This window comes from Miscanthus floridulus, chromosome 1, assembly GCF_019320115.1.
Source record: "Miscanthus floridulus cultivar M001 chromosome 1, ASM1932011v1, whole genome shotgun sequence".
Classification (NCBI taxonomy): domain Eukaryota; kingdom Viridiplantae; phylum Streptophyta; class Magnoliopsida; order Poales; family Poaceae; genus Miscanthus; species Miscanthus floridulus.
The window spans coordinates 16,584,564-16,600,572 of NC_089580.1; the positions used below are offsets into that span (position 1 = coordinate 16,584,564).

Sequence of the window (16,009 nt, forward strand, 5' to 3'; positions counted from 1 at the left end):
TCCTTGCACCCGCCCGAGCTTTCGGCGCCGCGCTCTGGCAGCGGCAAGGAAGACAAGGCCCAGGGGAGGTGTTGGCGGCGCCGGGCAGTGGTTCCGCCCATGTCGCCCCGAGAGGGACGACGCGGGGGGCGAGTGAGGAAATACTGCAACTTACATCTATATTTGTATTTTCCATTAATCATAGTATATAATGTCTGTAGCAATGGTGAACTTGGTATTTTTCTCTTTGTTCTCTACTCCAGCATAATATAATCCGTATCAATGTGTGACCTTATATACATAGTCAACATATTTAAAAAGATAAATAAGGACAAGCTTCTGCCTGTAGCCGTAGTAATCAGATCATCCAACTAGCTTGCTACGTTGTAGTTGTTGTGTGTTTTCTAGTGCTGTTGGGCGCCTCAGACCTACCCGCTCAATCTACACGCTTCTCTATTGGCCAGCTCTGCAGTCAACTGGATTATAACTATACACCTTCGATCGGTCGCTGTTAACTAGTGATGCAAGGGGCATGGGTTTGTCCATGAACTCGTAAAACTCGTAAATAATAAACTTAATTCTCGTGCAGATACGTGGGTAACCCGTAAAATTAAGTCTACGGGTTCCTAGATAAACCTACTTGCATCATCCCTAGCGCTCCTATTTTAATAGTGAGCTAAAACATCGGTGATTTATATCGCGCATGCGTATTTGTAGAATTGTTAAATGACAATTTGAACAATGTAGAAAAAGGTTAATATAAAGCCCAGCAGGTGAGATACATTTAGAACTAAGAGCATCTCCAAGAGTTCCCTAAACATCATCCTAATCCTTATTTTTTTAGAAAGATAGGGAAAAAAACATCTCCAACAACTTCTAATATTTACTCATAATCTTTTAGGATTTGAGAATTTCCTCCCCTTCTGCGTAACTTTACGCGGACGAAGCCACGCGTGGAGACGCCGTTCCCGTGGAGTCCTTCCTCCTGCCGGCCTTTGATAGGGAAACGCGCCAATCTCCCCCTCGATCCTACCCCTGATGTCGACGAGCAGGCAGCGAAGCTTGGCCACCTCGGCCTCGAGCGCGGCGTGGCTCTGGAGCTTCTTCATGAGCTGCTGGTTGAGCGCCCAGAGGTGGACCACCTCCTCCTCCAGCGACGCGGTGTGGGCCTTCTTCTTCTCACGGTACTTCCTGACGGTGGCGCGGTTCCCCGAGGGACGCTTCTTGGAGGCGGCGTTGCTGTTGCCGGTGGTGTTGTTGTTCTCAGACGGCGACTCGGCGGTCTCGACGCCGTCGCCGGGCGAGGCGGCGACGATCTTGGTGTGGACGTGGACGCAGGTGTGGGTGTGCGAGAGGTCGTGCACCGGCGGGTTGCATGTGTGGGTGTGCGTACAGGCGTGGTGCTCCGTGTCCTTGAGGATCTCGTCGAAGTAGCTATCCATGGAGCAGCTGTTGGGCGGGTCGGTGCCGAGCGCCGAGCACAGGTTCGTGTCCGGGTTGGAGAAATCCAGGTCCCGTCGTCCATTGCTGCTGCGGGCACACCGGTGTGCGGGCAGGCGGGTGGACGCCGGGCAGTCAAGGACACATCCACCCACCTGAGCATGACAAACCATCGGAAAATTGTGCTCGTATTAGTACTCCATCGCTGCTCCGGAGACAAACGGATTCAAGGCAGCGGGGAACAGATTCTACCAGAGACACACGGAACGAGCAAAATCAAATCCGCTGGAGCCTAGAAAAAAAGAAGACCGTAAAAAAAACGTCAAATAAGATAGCATTTGATTTTTTATAAGTCAAATATTAGAAATGATTGAAGATGAACTTCTTTTTTTTCTCCTAAAACCTTTTTAGGAATTGGTAAACATAGATTTTTAGGAGAAATATTTAGGGAACTCTTGGAGATGCTCGCCTTGTTTAGTTTCTTCTCCTAAAGTTTAGTCCCTATCCCATCGCATGTTTGACACATGAATGAAGTATTAAATATAGACTAAAAATAACTAATTGTACCGATTGCGACTAATTTGCGAGACGAATTTTTTAAGTCTAATTAGTCCATGATTTGACAATGTGGTGCTACAGTAAACATGTGCTAATGATGGATTAGTTAGGCTTAATAAATTCGTCTCGTGAAAATTTCTGTAATTTATTTTATTATAACTATCCGAACACTCTCATGTGATACCCTGATGTGACACCCTAAACTTTAGCCCCTGAATTGAAACAAGGCCTAAGAATGCTATTGGTGGAAAACTACAAACATGTATCCATGTACTCCCTCTAAACTATAGTTTAGGAGGCAAATAAGTTTGAAATGCACGGTATGTCTTGCAAGTTACTACCTCCCCGTTCTTTTTTATAAGACTTACACGCATATCAGAATTTAAATTTTAGAATCTTTGACCAATAATTTAGCTATTAATTTTTAACTATCATAATACAAACTTAGTACGGTTGGATTTGTAAGCGTTTGCCAATAATTATAAGTTTATAAGCATAAATACTATAATTATATAAAGCAAAGTTTAATTTAGGAGAACGTATCGTTCCAAACTATGCCTTATAAAACTGAACAGAGGGAGTACACTTAAACCATGTATTTTTTTTTCGAATACGCAAAAAGTTTGCGTAACTTTGTATTAAGTAGGATAAGTTTTTACATGACATGCCGTTTTACAGCGCGCTTAGGAGGACACGAATGTTTTATGGTTATTATAAATTTATGGCTATGGAATAGTATATTTGATTAAAAATCTAACCGTATCAAGTTTGTATTATAGTAGTTAATAAGAATTGCTGGCCAAATTATTGAAATAAAATTATAAAGTTTGAATCTTGATACATGGACTGGAGGGAGAACTGACCAAACCGTATAGAGAACCTTTTTCATATTTTCTGAAAAAAAAATCATTACAGAACGAAACAAAACCCAGTACGTGCTAGCTTGTTGATGGCTGCATCTCTCTGCACTTTCAGATGTTCACGACGTGCATATATCTCTTGTAGTTCCTGTCTGCTTCTTTTTAGATATGGTAGAGCCTAACCACATGATCTTTTTTTTAATCGTCTGATGGGGCCATGGCAACTATAGAGGAGACATGCATTCTGGTGACGGGCGAGCGCATATCAGGGTAGTAATAACAGTCCGTTCGTTTGGCTGTGGTTTATCGTAAATGATCGTAAATTTCTAGCCGAAATAGTATTTTTCTCTCACATAAACCAGTCAGCAGTACTTCTTTACGAACCCGCAACGATACGAACCAGCCAACCGAACAGGCTGATAGATTATTAGTTTCCTTCCCGGGGTAGATTGCTTCTGTGGTCAACAACTGAAGAAGATCCGCTTCAGCTGTGTGTGTGCTTGGGAGCTTCTTTCTGCCTGTCGTCTCTGCTTCCATTGCAGGTTACATGCGCAACAAGATGGATCGGCGGGGTAGAGCTGAATGTCTGCCTCAACCGTTGGCCTAACTCTGTTCCGTATGGCAGATAAAAGTTCTTCGAAATCAAGCAACAAGCACCTAATTATTTAAGCTTAAACCTTAGGAAACTAGTACATTAGCAACAAGCACGCCTAATAGAATCTGGACTGTATTTCAATCTTCAATGTCCGTACAACTTTTTTAGAAACACTTTTGAGGGAAGTCTCTCTGTGTCTCGCAGGGTTTTCAAGTGCGCGAAATTTTTTCTCGCCGTACTCGAGCCAGTTGCATAAACTTCGGACCGATCAGACGTCATGGTTTTTACAGATCTGGCACATTCTTGGCTCTCACGTGTGCAGTGCTGTGCAGCCTTGACTGATCGAGACAGACCCAGACAACGGACATGTATGCTTGCATACGCACATCCAGGCCCCCTCCTTTCTCGCGTGTGGAAATCTCCTGGACGTGCAGTAGTGTGTGTTGATGTTTTTTTCCAAACATTTGAAAAAGAGCACGCAGAGGTTTTTTTTTTCACTCACCAGTTATCATCCTCACGGACGGAAGAGAAGTAACGGTGCATGCAAAAGCGACGTGTACCGCGACGCGAGACGCGACGTGACTGCTGTGCCGAATCTTCACGCACAAGATGCCTGCCTGTGTCCGGGTGACCTAATCAGCCCGAACCGGGGCTTCGGGCCCGGTTATTCCTGCCCACCATCTTTGAACGTGATCTCAGCAAAGAGGCTGGCTACCGATTGAAGTGACATGCAAGACACGGAAAAATGGAGCCGAGACGCGGGCCCGTGCGTGAACCAGGTCCTCCCTCTGTGAAAATTTCGTAACACCTGACACAACGACGGGTTCACCGAATCTTCGTGAGCTCTAATATTCGAAATTAAACACGACCGGATCAATATACGAAATCCGAGCGTGAGCTCGAGGGCATTGGCTTGAAATCCCTGTTTTGGACTCCGAGGTAAAAGCCTAGTGTTTTGGACTGCTTTTGCATTCATGCGAATTGTGAAACTCGAAAAAAGACTCGAAGCATATCGACAAGACAGCCACAAAAGCTACAGGTTCCAGACTTTCGGTGACAACTAATGTGAGCACGGACAAAGTCCAACGGTGATTATATATTGCTCTAAAGAGCCTGAGATTAAAGGTACATTGACAGAAAAAAGACAGAATAGCCTGCCTCACATGTTGGACACACTAGTTAAAAGAAAACACAGATACCGGCGTGAGATAACATACACCACCAGAGACTTTTGACTATTCCGTGGCTGACTACAAAATAACTTATTTTATAGTCACTTTGAGTTATGATAGTTATTATGTTAATTTACGAGATTATAGTAGCTCCATACTAAGTGGTTTGCTATAATGTTATTGTAAATATTCCATGTATTATAGTAACCCAACTATCGTAAATATGTATTGACATTATCTTAAATTAGTATATAAAATTATCGTAAATGGAGGTGGCTACGGAATAACTTATTTTGTAGCTGGCTACTGAATATACTCTCTCTCTCTCTCTCTCTCTATTCAGTAGCCGGCTACAAAATAAGTTATTCTATAGCCACCTCCATTTACTATAATTTTATATACTAATTTACCATAATGTCAATACATATTTACGATAGTTGGGTTACTATAACACATGGGGATATTTACCATAACGTTATATTAAACCACTTAGTAAGGAGTTACTATAATCTCGTAAATTAATATAGTAATTATCGTAACTCAAAGTGGCTACAGAATAAGTTATTTTGTAGCCAGCTACGGAGTAGTAGTTATATATATATGGAACTACTATCCTATAGCTGGCTGCAGAATAACTTATTCTGTAGCCACTTTGAGTTACGATAATTACTATGTTAATTTACGAGATTTACAGTAACTCCTTACTAAGTTGTTTAATATAACGTTATGGTAAATATCCCCATGTGTTATAGTAACCCAACTATCGTAAATATGTATTGACATTATGGTAAATTAGTATATAAAATTATGGTAAATAGAGGTGGCTACAGAATAACTTATTTTGTAGCCGGCTACTGAATAGCCTCTCCCTATATATATATATATATATATATATATATATAGGGAGAGGCTATTCAGTAGCCGGCTACAAAATAAGTTATTCTGTAGCCACCTCTATTTACCATAATTTTATATACTAATTTACCATAATGTCAATACATATTTACGATAGTTGGGTTACTATAACACATGGGGATATTTACCATAACGTTATATTAAACAACTTAGTAAGGAGTTACTGTAAATCTCGTAAATTAACATAGTAATTATCGTAACTCAAAGTGGCTACAGAATAAGTTATTCTGCAGCCAGCTATAGGATAGTAGTTCTATATATATATATATATATATATATATATATATATAATCTGGTTCGAAAGCTTAGATTGAATATTTGAACATGCAAACCATCTTAAATTTAAAAGTTTTCAACTACAAAGTTTTAGATCTCTTTTAACTCTATAATTTTGATATAAATTTTGTCTTGATTTGACCTCATATGAAAAAGTTATACTTTTTTTTGCAAAACAGCCAATATATCATTGACAGCTCAAGTTACCTATCACTGTTGTCCATTGATTCAACCGGTAGTGATACGCCCACCTATCAATGCCGGCTGTACTATCACTGTCGGTTAAAACCACGAACCAGCAACTATACACTATCACTGTCGGTTCCAAAACAACCAATAGTGATAGTCCTGACAGTAATTCTGGTGTAGTGATAATGTGAGTTTGGATTCATGGTTGTCAGTTGCTTTGCCAGGCTAGACAAGAAACCACATGTTTGGTCGCTTTACTTGTTGTCTTGATCCATGCTTTCTTGGATTTCCTTTGTTTGGCCAGTTGAGCTAAAATTTCTCTGCAACACTAGTAAGGCTAAGGTTTTGTTTGGGTCCCATGGTCAAACTTTAGATCACTCTAGCTCTTGAGGCACCGAATTGGTGGTATAAAGTTTAGCCAAACCCATAAAAATCTATTAGTTCATTACACCACACAAGTGAGCTAAAGTGGTCTAGAGTTTAGCCCTTAAATTTAGCAAACTAAACTTCGTACCATGGGATCCAAACAAGGTCTAACCTTGCCCATGAAGTGAGGCAAGTTGAACAGGTCCCATTGTCATCTACAGAGCCCACCAGTCATTCTCTCTTTTGTAGGGACCGTGACGCCTAAGAGGGGACGGTGAATTAGGCGTTGTAAAACTTCTACTCTAAACTTGTCCTCTAACTTCACTTATCAAAACCTATGTAATTAAGTAATCTATCTAGATGTGCAACTAAGGTTTTGCTAAGTGTGTTTGATATTTGTACCGCAAAACTACTATGCAACCTAGCTTCTAATCCTATCAACTAGCCTAGCAATCTAAACTAGAATAGTAAGCACATAACATAGGTACACAATTCAAAGTGCGGAAGCTCAATTGTGATAGAGATGCAAACTTTCTATTGATGACTCTGATATTTTTACCGATATATCGAGAAGCTCATGCTTCCCCCGCAATCCCTGTTGGAACCCCTCGAAAGGATGCCCTTGCAAGGGCCAAGCTCTCGGTCGAGTAACTCTAGAGAGCCAATGGGCCTTCCCCATGCGCAAGTGGGACATCCACTAGTGATGAGCACATCACTCCTTCGGATGTACCCGCTGATCCTCCAACCGATATGCAAGGTCCAATGACCCGAGCTCGAATGCGTTAACTCAATTTAGAGGTGAGCTCGTTCTGAAGCGATCATTTTCATACTTTTGAGAATAGACTACTACCTAATGATGTTATCTTGCTTAGGAACATTGGAGAGGGTGGTGGAGGCATTGATGACCAGCAAGGATGTTCAACAGAAACCGAAGGCCTGGTCCAACATGATTTCGAGTCTGCCTCGGCCTTCAGGACCAGTCTGCCTTAACTGGTCACCCAGGACGCACTCGGACTCCGTTTTTGATGATCCACATATGGTTGGAAAGCTAATTTGATAAGGAAACCAATCCAAGTGGTCTCACGTCAAAAGGCCTCCAGAATCAATGGGAATCGTCAAAACAAGTCAGCATCCAGAATCTATCAAGGTGCTGCGACACCGTCTTTTGGTTCGATGGAGCGTGTATCGTGTTTGGGACCATTAGGGGGTGTGTCCAGGGTAGGCGACGACCCTAAGACCTTTATAATCATATGGTGTCGACGACATTAGGTTTTGGGTTTTGCTTAGATTAATCTGTCAAGAACAGTTTCGCCGTTTATCGGTTTGTGTGACCCCAACTTCGTGAGATTAATCATTCATCTGCAATTTGGTTGCTTTCTTTCCTGTTCTTGCTTGTGTTCTTCGTTGCGCAGACAGAGATTAGCCTTCTTGGTGAGGTCAACCAGATCCATGTCTCGGTTGATAACTAGAGGAGTTGTGGTGCTAAGATTGCAGGTTCGATCTTTCGATCTGAAGCCGGATCGGTGTGTCATTCTCCGCTACAACGATAGTTATCACTACCTGACGGAAGATCGGGATCCCCGTTTCCATTAAGTGGTATCAGAGCTAAGGTATACCGTCAGGTTCATATTTATCCCCTAGTTTGGAGTATTTCACATTCGTCCCATAGTCCAGTGCCATACTTTTTTTCCTGTCCTAGAACATTTCATGCCATAGCCTTTGTATATTTCAGTTTCAGTCCGTTGTGTTGAGTTTGTGTCCTGGTCAAGGTCTGGTTGCTGGTTAGATCATGTTAGAGTCTAGTTCGTGTGTTTTCCCCATCGTTTCCATCAAATCTTTGCTTCCGTGACCAATTTTGCGCACATTGTTCTCGTTTTGTCCTCTAATTCGGAGCCAATTCTTAAAACTGGTTAGTTTTCGCATACGAACTCGGATTTCGAGTTCCATATATCAAAATCTATCAGAAAAAAATTTCAGATCCGTCCATCCCCCGCTTTATCGGGGTCGAAGATTTTTATTTTGGTCAAAAACTGGTCATAAGATCCTCTTTTCGTGGTCACAAGCTTTTTGTCGATTTTGAGCACGTCTTCCGAAATTTCAACAGGCCACGCCTTTCACCTATTTAAGCTCATATTTTTTGTGGTTACTTCTTTTGTGTTCCTAAGTGAAGGAAAATATAAAAAAATAAAAATTAAAAGTCAAAATTTCCTAAAAAACAATGATAGCCCAAAAAAAAGAGAGGGGCAAAAGAGGAACAATATCTAGAGGAGCACATAGAGAAGGCCAAAGTGAGCTGTGTTAGCGTGTGCTGTTTTTCACACCATACTTGTTTCTTGTTTGTGTTGCTATTGCCATCCACCATACTTGTTTTTCACACCCCTGTCACCTTGCTATCCATCATACTTGTTTGTTACACATCTAGTACTTGGAACATTTTAGATCAGCAATGAGAACAAGTACTTTGGACTATAATTCATCATTACTTTCTGTTACTGACTTGTGTGCCAGATATATATATTATTCTTTGTGTGCCTTTCGAGCTCCACAAACTCTTTAGATCAGTACAGAAAAGAGCCTTGCAACCTCGATACCACTGCCTCACAGGTATCATGAACCAGCCGTCGGTTGTACCGCCCACTGCTTGTGTTGGTAAGAACTTTGTAAGAGCTTGGTAAAACGCTTCCACTTGCTGCGAAAAGTGACACCACTACAACTGCAACCACGTAGTCATTTGTTAGGGATAACTTTCAACGTTTGTTCCTGTTTTTGTGTTTACAATGGCAGAAGATGATCAGACTGGAGATAACAATCCTAAGGGTTTCAACGAGTGTGTCCACCAAGAGCAACTGCAATCTGTTGTAGAGGATGCCCAAAAAAGGATGAATGAGGCCGTTAGGAAGGCCATCACTGAAGCACTCATTGAACTCAACGTTGGCAACAACATAGAGAGATTAGACAAACGAATTTCTACGCTAACCGACAAGGTTACTGAGTTGGAAACCTCTGTGGTGGGCAATAACGATATCTCCGGCAGCAACACCGATGGTCTCTTGCTAGAAGACATGGTGCATGATGCTAGTGGGAACATAGATCGATCAGCCTTCCGACAAGCAAGATTACGATGACATCTTCACCGCAACACGATAGGTATGGGTGGTGTCCACCACTATCAAGGTAATAATCACCGTGTGCCCGATGATCCTTTTGCTAAGATTAAGTTCACAATATCATCTTTTTCGGGTCATTATGATGCTGATGGATATCTTGATTGGGAGATGGCAGTAGAACAAAAGTTTAGCGCCCACCTTGTGCCTGATAATCATAGAGTTCGACAAGCTACTTGTGAGTTTAAGGATTTTACCATTATTTGGTGGAATGGGCTAGCTGCACATGATGCTTTACCTAGTTCGTGGGAAGAACTTAAGGTAGCTATGCGTGATCATTTTGTACCTCCTTATCATAGAGACTTGCGTAAGAAATTGATGCGTTTAGAACAAGGAGATAAATCTATACATGATTACTATAGTGAGCTCCAAAAGGGATTGATGCATTGTAGTATTGTCGAGGGAAACAAAGATTCCATTTGTCGTTTTTATTCGGGTTTAAGGCGCGAGATTCAGGACATTGTTGATTATAAAGAATTTAACACTGTCAACCAGTTGTTTCAGTTTGCTATGCTTGCAGAAAAGGAATTGCAGGGGCGTGAACAGCAGAGCAAGAGCAAGGTCAGCACCACATACATGCCACGCTCAGCACCATCTTCAGGGCTGACCAAGCTAACCACTTTTTGGGTGCCTCCACCAGCGAGCAAGCGACCAACAACGTCTGGAGTTACCGCTACACCTAAGGCACCTCCCGTACGACCTTCAGATTTAGGTAAAAATTCTTTGACCTTCAGATTTAGGTAAAAATTCTTTACAGGTGCCTATCAAGAGTGCCTCATCCGTTGCATCGATGGGATGCACTTCAGGCATTCAGTGCCACCGCTGCCATGGCATTGGCCATGTGCAGAAGGACTGCCCAAGTCAGCGGGCATATATTGCTATAGAAGATGGTTACATCAGCACCTCTAACATTGAGGATGAAGAAGACCAAGATACAGATGAGGAGGATGGTGAAGTCCTTGGTGATGAGGCCACGACGGCCTATAGAAGCATCATTGTACAGCAGGTGCTTAGCTCACAAGTGCAGCAACCTGAGAAGCTACAATGCCATAACATGTTCTAGATTTTCTTCGTCATCAGCAACCGTCGAGCATGTGTCATTATTGATGGAGGTAGCTGCAATAATTTGGTGAGTTCTGATTTGGTCAAGAAGCTTGGCTTGACCACACACCCACATCCACGTCCATACCATATTCAGTGGCTAAATGATTCTGGAAAAGCAAATGTAACACAAACTTGCAGAGTTTCATTTTCCATTGGTTCTTATGCTGATTCTGTTGATTGTGATGTGGTACCTATGCAAGCATGTTCACTCTTATTAGGTCGTCCTTGGGAACATGATAATGATGCTACACACTATGGTAGAAGTAATAAATACACCTTTGAGCATAAAGGAAAGGAAATTACTTTGGTACCTTTGACCCCTGCTCAAATTGTGCAAGCTGATAGAGAACGCGCTGCTAGTTTGAATGATGTTCAATCTGAAAATCAGCAAGTTGCTAATTCTATTCTCCCACCTAAAAAGAATAAGTCTACATCTATTTCTAAGGCTGAGGGGATTAAATTGAAGGGTGGTGTTATGATTGCAACAAAATGTGACTTTGCTGAAATTTCTGATGATGATATTTGCTATGCTTTGGTATGCAAACAAGCTATGTTTTCGCTTGATGATATTGTTAGCTCGGTGCCTCCTGCTGTCACTAACCTTTTGCAGGAGTATGAGGACATTTTTTCAGCTGAGATACCCCTAGGGCTGCCACCTATGAGAGAGATAGAGCATCAAATCGATTTGATTCCGGGAGCAACCTTACCCAACCATGCTGCCTATCGAACCAACCCCGAGGAAACTAAGGAAATTCAGTGGCAAGTCTAAGACCTTTTGGACCATGGGTATGTACGTGAAAGCCTTGGTCCTTGTGCCAGTCTTGTACTTTTGGTTCCTAAGAAAGATGGAACTTGGCGTTTGTGTGTTGATTGTAGAGCCATCAATAATATTACTATTCGGCATCGTCATCCTATTTCTAGGCTAGACGACATGCTTGATGAGTTGTGTGGTTCTATAATTTTCACCAAGATTGACTTGCGAAGTGGCTACCATCAAATTAGAATGAAACTTGGAGATGAATGGAAAACTGCATTTAAAACCAAATTCGGGTTGTATGAGTGGTTAGTAATGCCTTTTGGTTTGACAAATGCACATAACACTTTCATGCGCTTAATGAATGAGGTTTTAAGAGCTTTTATTGGTTGTTTTATGGTAGTTTACTTTGATGATATATTGATTTACAGCAAGTCTTTTGATGAACATATGGATCACTTACGTGTTGTTTTTAATACTTTACGTGATGCACGTTTATTTGGTAATCTTGAGAAGTGCATCTTTTGCACGGATCAAGTTTCTTTTCTGGGCTATGTTGTAACTCCATAGGGAATTGAGGTGGATGAGATAAAAATTGAAGCCATAAAGTGCTGGCCGGTCCCCCAAACCATCACATAGGTGAGGAGTTTTCTTGGTCTTATAGGATTGTACCGCCGGTTCGTCAAAGATTTCAGCACCATTGCTACCTCGTTGCATGAGTTGACGAAGAAAGGGGTGGTGTTTCATTGGAGAAAGGCACATGAGGAGTCCTTTGACACTTTGAAGGACAAGCTCACACACGCACCATTGCTAACTTCCAAATTTTGGTAAGACTTTTGAGCTAGAATGTGATGCTAGTGGAGTTGGCATTGGGGGTGTTTTGATACAAGATGGTAAACCCATTGCTTACTTTAGTGAAAAATTGCATAGTCTTGTTCTTAATTATTCCACGTATGATAAGGAATTGTATGCACTTGTTCGTTCTTTAGAGACATGGCATTATTATTTGTGGCCTAAAGAATTTGTTATCCATTCTGATCATGAATCACTTAAGTATCTTCGCTCTCAACATAATCTGAATCGTAGGCATGCTAAATGGGTTGAATTTATTGAATCTTTTTCTTATATTATCAAACACAAGAAAGGGAAGGATAATGTGATTGCTGATGCTTTGTCTAGACGATATACATTGCTATCCCAACTTGATTGTCAGATTTTTGGGCTTGAATCAGTAAAAGAACAATATGCGCTTGATCCTGATTTTAAGGACGTGTTGCTAAATTATAGAAAAGAGCGTACATAGAATATGTTTATGATCAATGATAGGTTTTTGTTTAGAGCTAACCGCCTATGTATTCTAGTTGGCTCCATTCGTCTTTTGTTGTTGCAGGAGGCACATGGAGGCGGATTGATGGGACATTTTGAAGCCAAGAAGACAGAGGAGGTGTTGTCTACATATTTCTTTTGGCCTAGGATGAGGCGAGATGTAGAATGATACATGGCTCAGTGCACCACATGTCAAAAAGCTAAGTCACGGTTGAACCTACATGGTTTGTATATGCCTCTTCCTGTTCCTTCTACTCCTTGGGCTGATATATCTATGGATTTTGTGTTGGGTTTGCCAAGAACTAAGAGGGGAAGGGATAATATTTTTGTGGTGGTTGATCGTTTTTCTAAGATGGCACATTTTATTCCTTGTCATAAGAGCGACGATGCTGTTCATATTGCTGACCTTTTCTTTTAAGAAATTGTTCGCTTGCATGGTATGCCTTCTATTATTGTTTCAGATCACAATGCAAAATTCTTGAGTCATTTTTGGCGCACTTTATGGAATAAATTTGGGACCAAGCTGCTATTTTCTACAATATGTCATCCCCAAACTAATGGGCAAACTGAGGTAGTGAATCAAACATTGTCCACCATGTTGAGAGCCATTTTGAAGCGCAATTTGAAGTTATGGGAAGAGTGTTTGACACATGTGGAGTTTGCATATAACAGGGTGGAACATTCTACCACTAAGGTAAGTCCTTTTCATATAGTGTATGGTTTTAACCCTCGCGCTCCTATTGATCTTTTGCCTTTACCTACCACTGAGAGAACACATAGTGATGTTAGAGAGCGTGCTGAATTCATTCGTAAGTCGCACGAAACAACTAAAGCAAATATTGAAAGAATGAATGAAAAGTATAGAATTACTAGTAGTAAAGGTAGAAAAGAAATTAAACTTGAACTGGGTGATTTGGTTTGGTTACATTTGAGAAAAGATAGATTTTCTAAGCTGCGTAAGTCAAAATTAATGCCAAGAGCAGCTGGTCCTTATAAGATAATTGAGAAAATAAATGATAATGCCTACAAACTTGAGTTGCCACCCGAGTTTAGGGTTAGTCCCTCCTTTAACATTGCAGATTTGAAGCCTTATTTAGGAGAAGAAGATGAGCTTGAGTCGAGGATGACTCAGTTTCAAGAGGGGGAGGATGATGAGGACATCACTCCTTTGGATGTACCCGCTAATCCTCCAACCGACATGCAAGGTCCAATGACCCGAGCTTGAATGCGTCAACTCAATTTAGAGGTGAGCTCGTTCTTAAGCGATCATTTTCATACTTTTGAGAATAGACTACTACCTAATGATGTTATCTTGCTTAGGAACATTGGAGAGGGTGGTGGAGGCATTGATGACCAGCAAGGACGTTTAATAGAAACCGGAGGCCTGGTCCAATATGATTTCGAGTCTGCCTCAGCCTCTAGGACAGTCTGCCTTAAACTGGTCACCCAAGACGCATCCGGACTCTGTTTTCGATGATCCACATATGGTTGGAAAGCTAATTTGATAAGGAAGCCAATATAAGTGATCTCACATCAAAAGCCTCCAAAATCAATAGGAATCATTGAAACAAGTCAGTGTCTAGAATTACTAGGGTGCTGTGACACCGTCTTTTGGTTCGATGGACCGTGTATCGTGTTTGGCCCCATTAGGGGGCGTGTCCAGGGTAGGCGACGACCCTAAGACCTTTATAATCATACACCACCACTGACATTAGGTTTTGGTTTTTTGCTTAGATTAATCTGTCAAGAACAGTTTCACCGTTCATCGGTTTGTGAGACCCCAACTTCGTGAGATTAATCATTCATCTGTAATTTAGTTGCTTTCTTTCTTGTTCTTGCTTGTGTTCTTCGTTGCACAGGTAGAGATTGGCCTTCTTGGTGAGGTCAACCGGATCCGTGGCTCAGTTGATAACCAGAGGAGTTATAATGCTAAGATTGTAGGGTTCGATCTTTCAATCTGAAGTCGGATCAGTGTGTCATTCTCCGCCACAACGATAGTTACCTCTATCTGATAGAAGATCGGGATCCCCGTTCCCATTAACTAGGCCTTCTCCTAGACCACCCCCTCTGTCTTCACTATGGAGCTTCTAGCCGAAACACCATCAGCCTCGTTATCTCTAGTACATCGGTGGTGGCCACACCACAAACACGATTGGTGTGATCTCGCAAGACTATAAGCCCCCCAAGTATAATAATGGTGTGCACAAGCACCGAGTAGCAAGAGAGTATGCAAATCTCACTAACACTAGACCTAAACCTAGAGCAGACACTTTTAATGGTGGTCTAACTAGCCTAAGCACTTTGCAAAACACCTACACTAATCACCGAATGATTTCACTAAGCACTATGGTGGATAGAGCACTAGAGTGAAGCCTCAACTGCCTTGGTATGTTCCCCAACTCCCACACACCTCAAATGGCCGATTGTGGTGGTGGGGGGGGGTATATATGGCCCCAACATCCAAAACTAACCGTTGGATCGGCAGACTACATGTTCTGCGCATGCATTGAAGAGGTCCGGTGGTGTCACTAAGAGATCCGGTGACTCCACGTGTACTAGTTGTTGGGTCGACCGTTAGAGTTCTAGAAACTCCAATGTCATCTCCGGTGGTGCATCGAATCTCCCTCCAAGTCTTGTTGCAACCCTCACTAGATCGAAGGTCCAGCGGGCACTCTAGTGCCCATCACTAGAGAGTTTCAGTGCATTCATCCAGCCTTGGTCACTTCTCAAGACAACACCTTAAGTTCCAGTGTCCTCACAATCCTATACATTGAAGAATTCTGGTGCTCCTATTGAGTTGTTGCCCTTCTATACTGAGCCTAAACTGTATTTTGTCCTAGGTTCCTAGTATCAACCTAACACTATATGAGCACACAAATGTGCCCTTGACTCCATGGCTTCTCACAGTCTCACTCATGTGAGCCTCCTAGTTTCCAAGTTTCCCCATTTCTTTCACACACGATGACAACAGACATGAGAGTGGGGCTGGCGCTGCTGCAAACGAGCTCAACCTCCTGATGCGCAGAGGACCGAATGCGATGGGCCGTCGCTAGTGGGATGAGCGGAGTGTGTCGCTTGTGCAGGAGAGGGGGGTAGGACGAATGTGGTTGCCTAGGCAGGTGAGGAAGGCACGATCCGAGATGCCTATGGGCCACGACCATCGTGGTCCCTGTGGACGTTGGCACGGGCGAGCTCGGGTTCTGGCCCACTACTACAAAAAGCATTTTAGGGCGCGCTGGTAACCCTTTGTAGGGGCGGTTTGGCCAGCCGCCCCTACCGAACTGTCTCTACAAATCATGCATTTGTAGGGG

General features: G+C 42.3%; 1 protein-coding gene across 1 annotated transcript; it reads right to left on the reverse strand.

Moving 5' to 3' along the window:
- Positions 1 to 866: 866 nt before the first annotated feature.
- LOC136452585 (basic leucine zipper 23-like) lies at positions 867 to 1,592 on the reverse strand. The gene has a single exon (XM_066453193.1). It carries the CDS (start codon positions 1,590 to 1,592, stop codon positions 867 to 869), a length of 726 nt encoding a protein of 241 aa, XP_066309290.1.
- Positions 1,593 to 16,009: the final 14,417 nt, after the last annotated feature.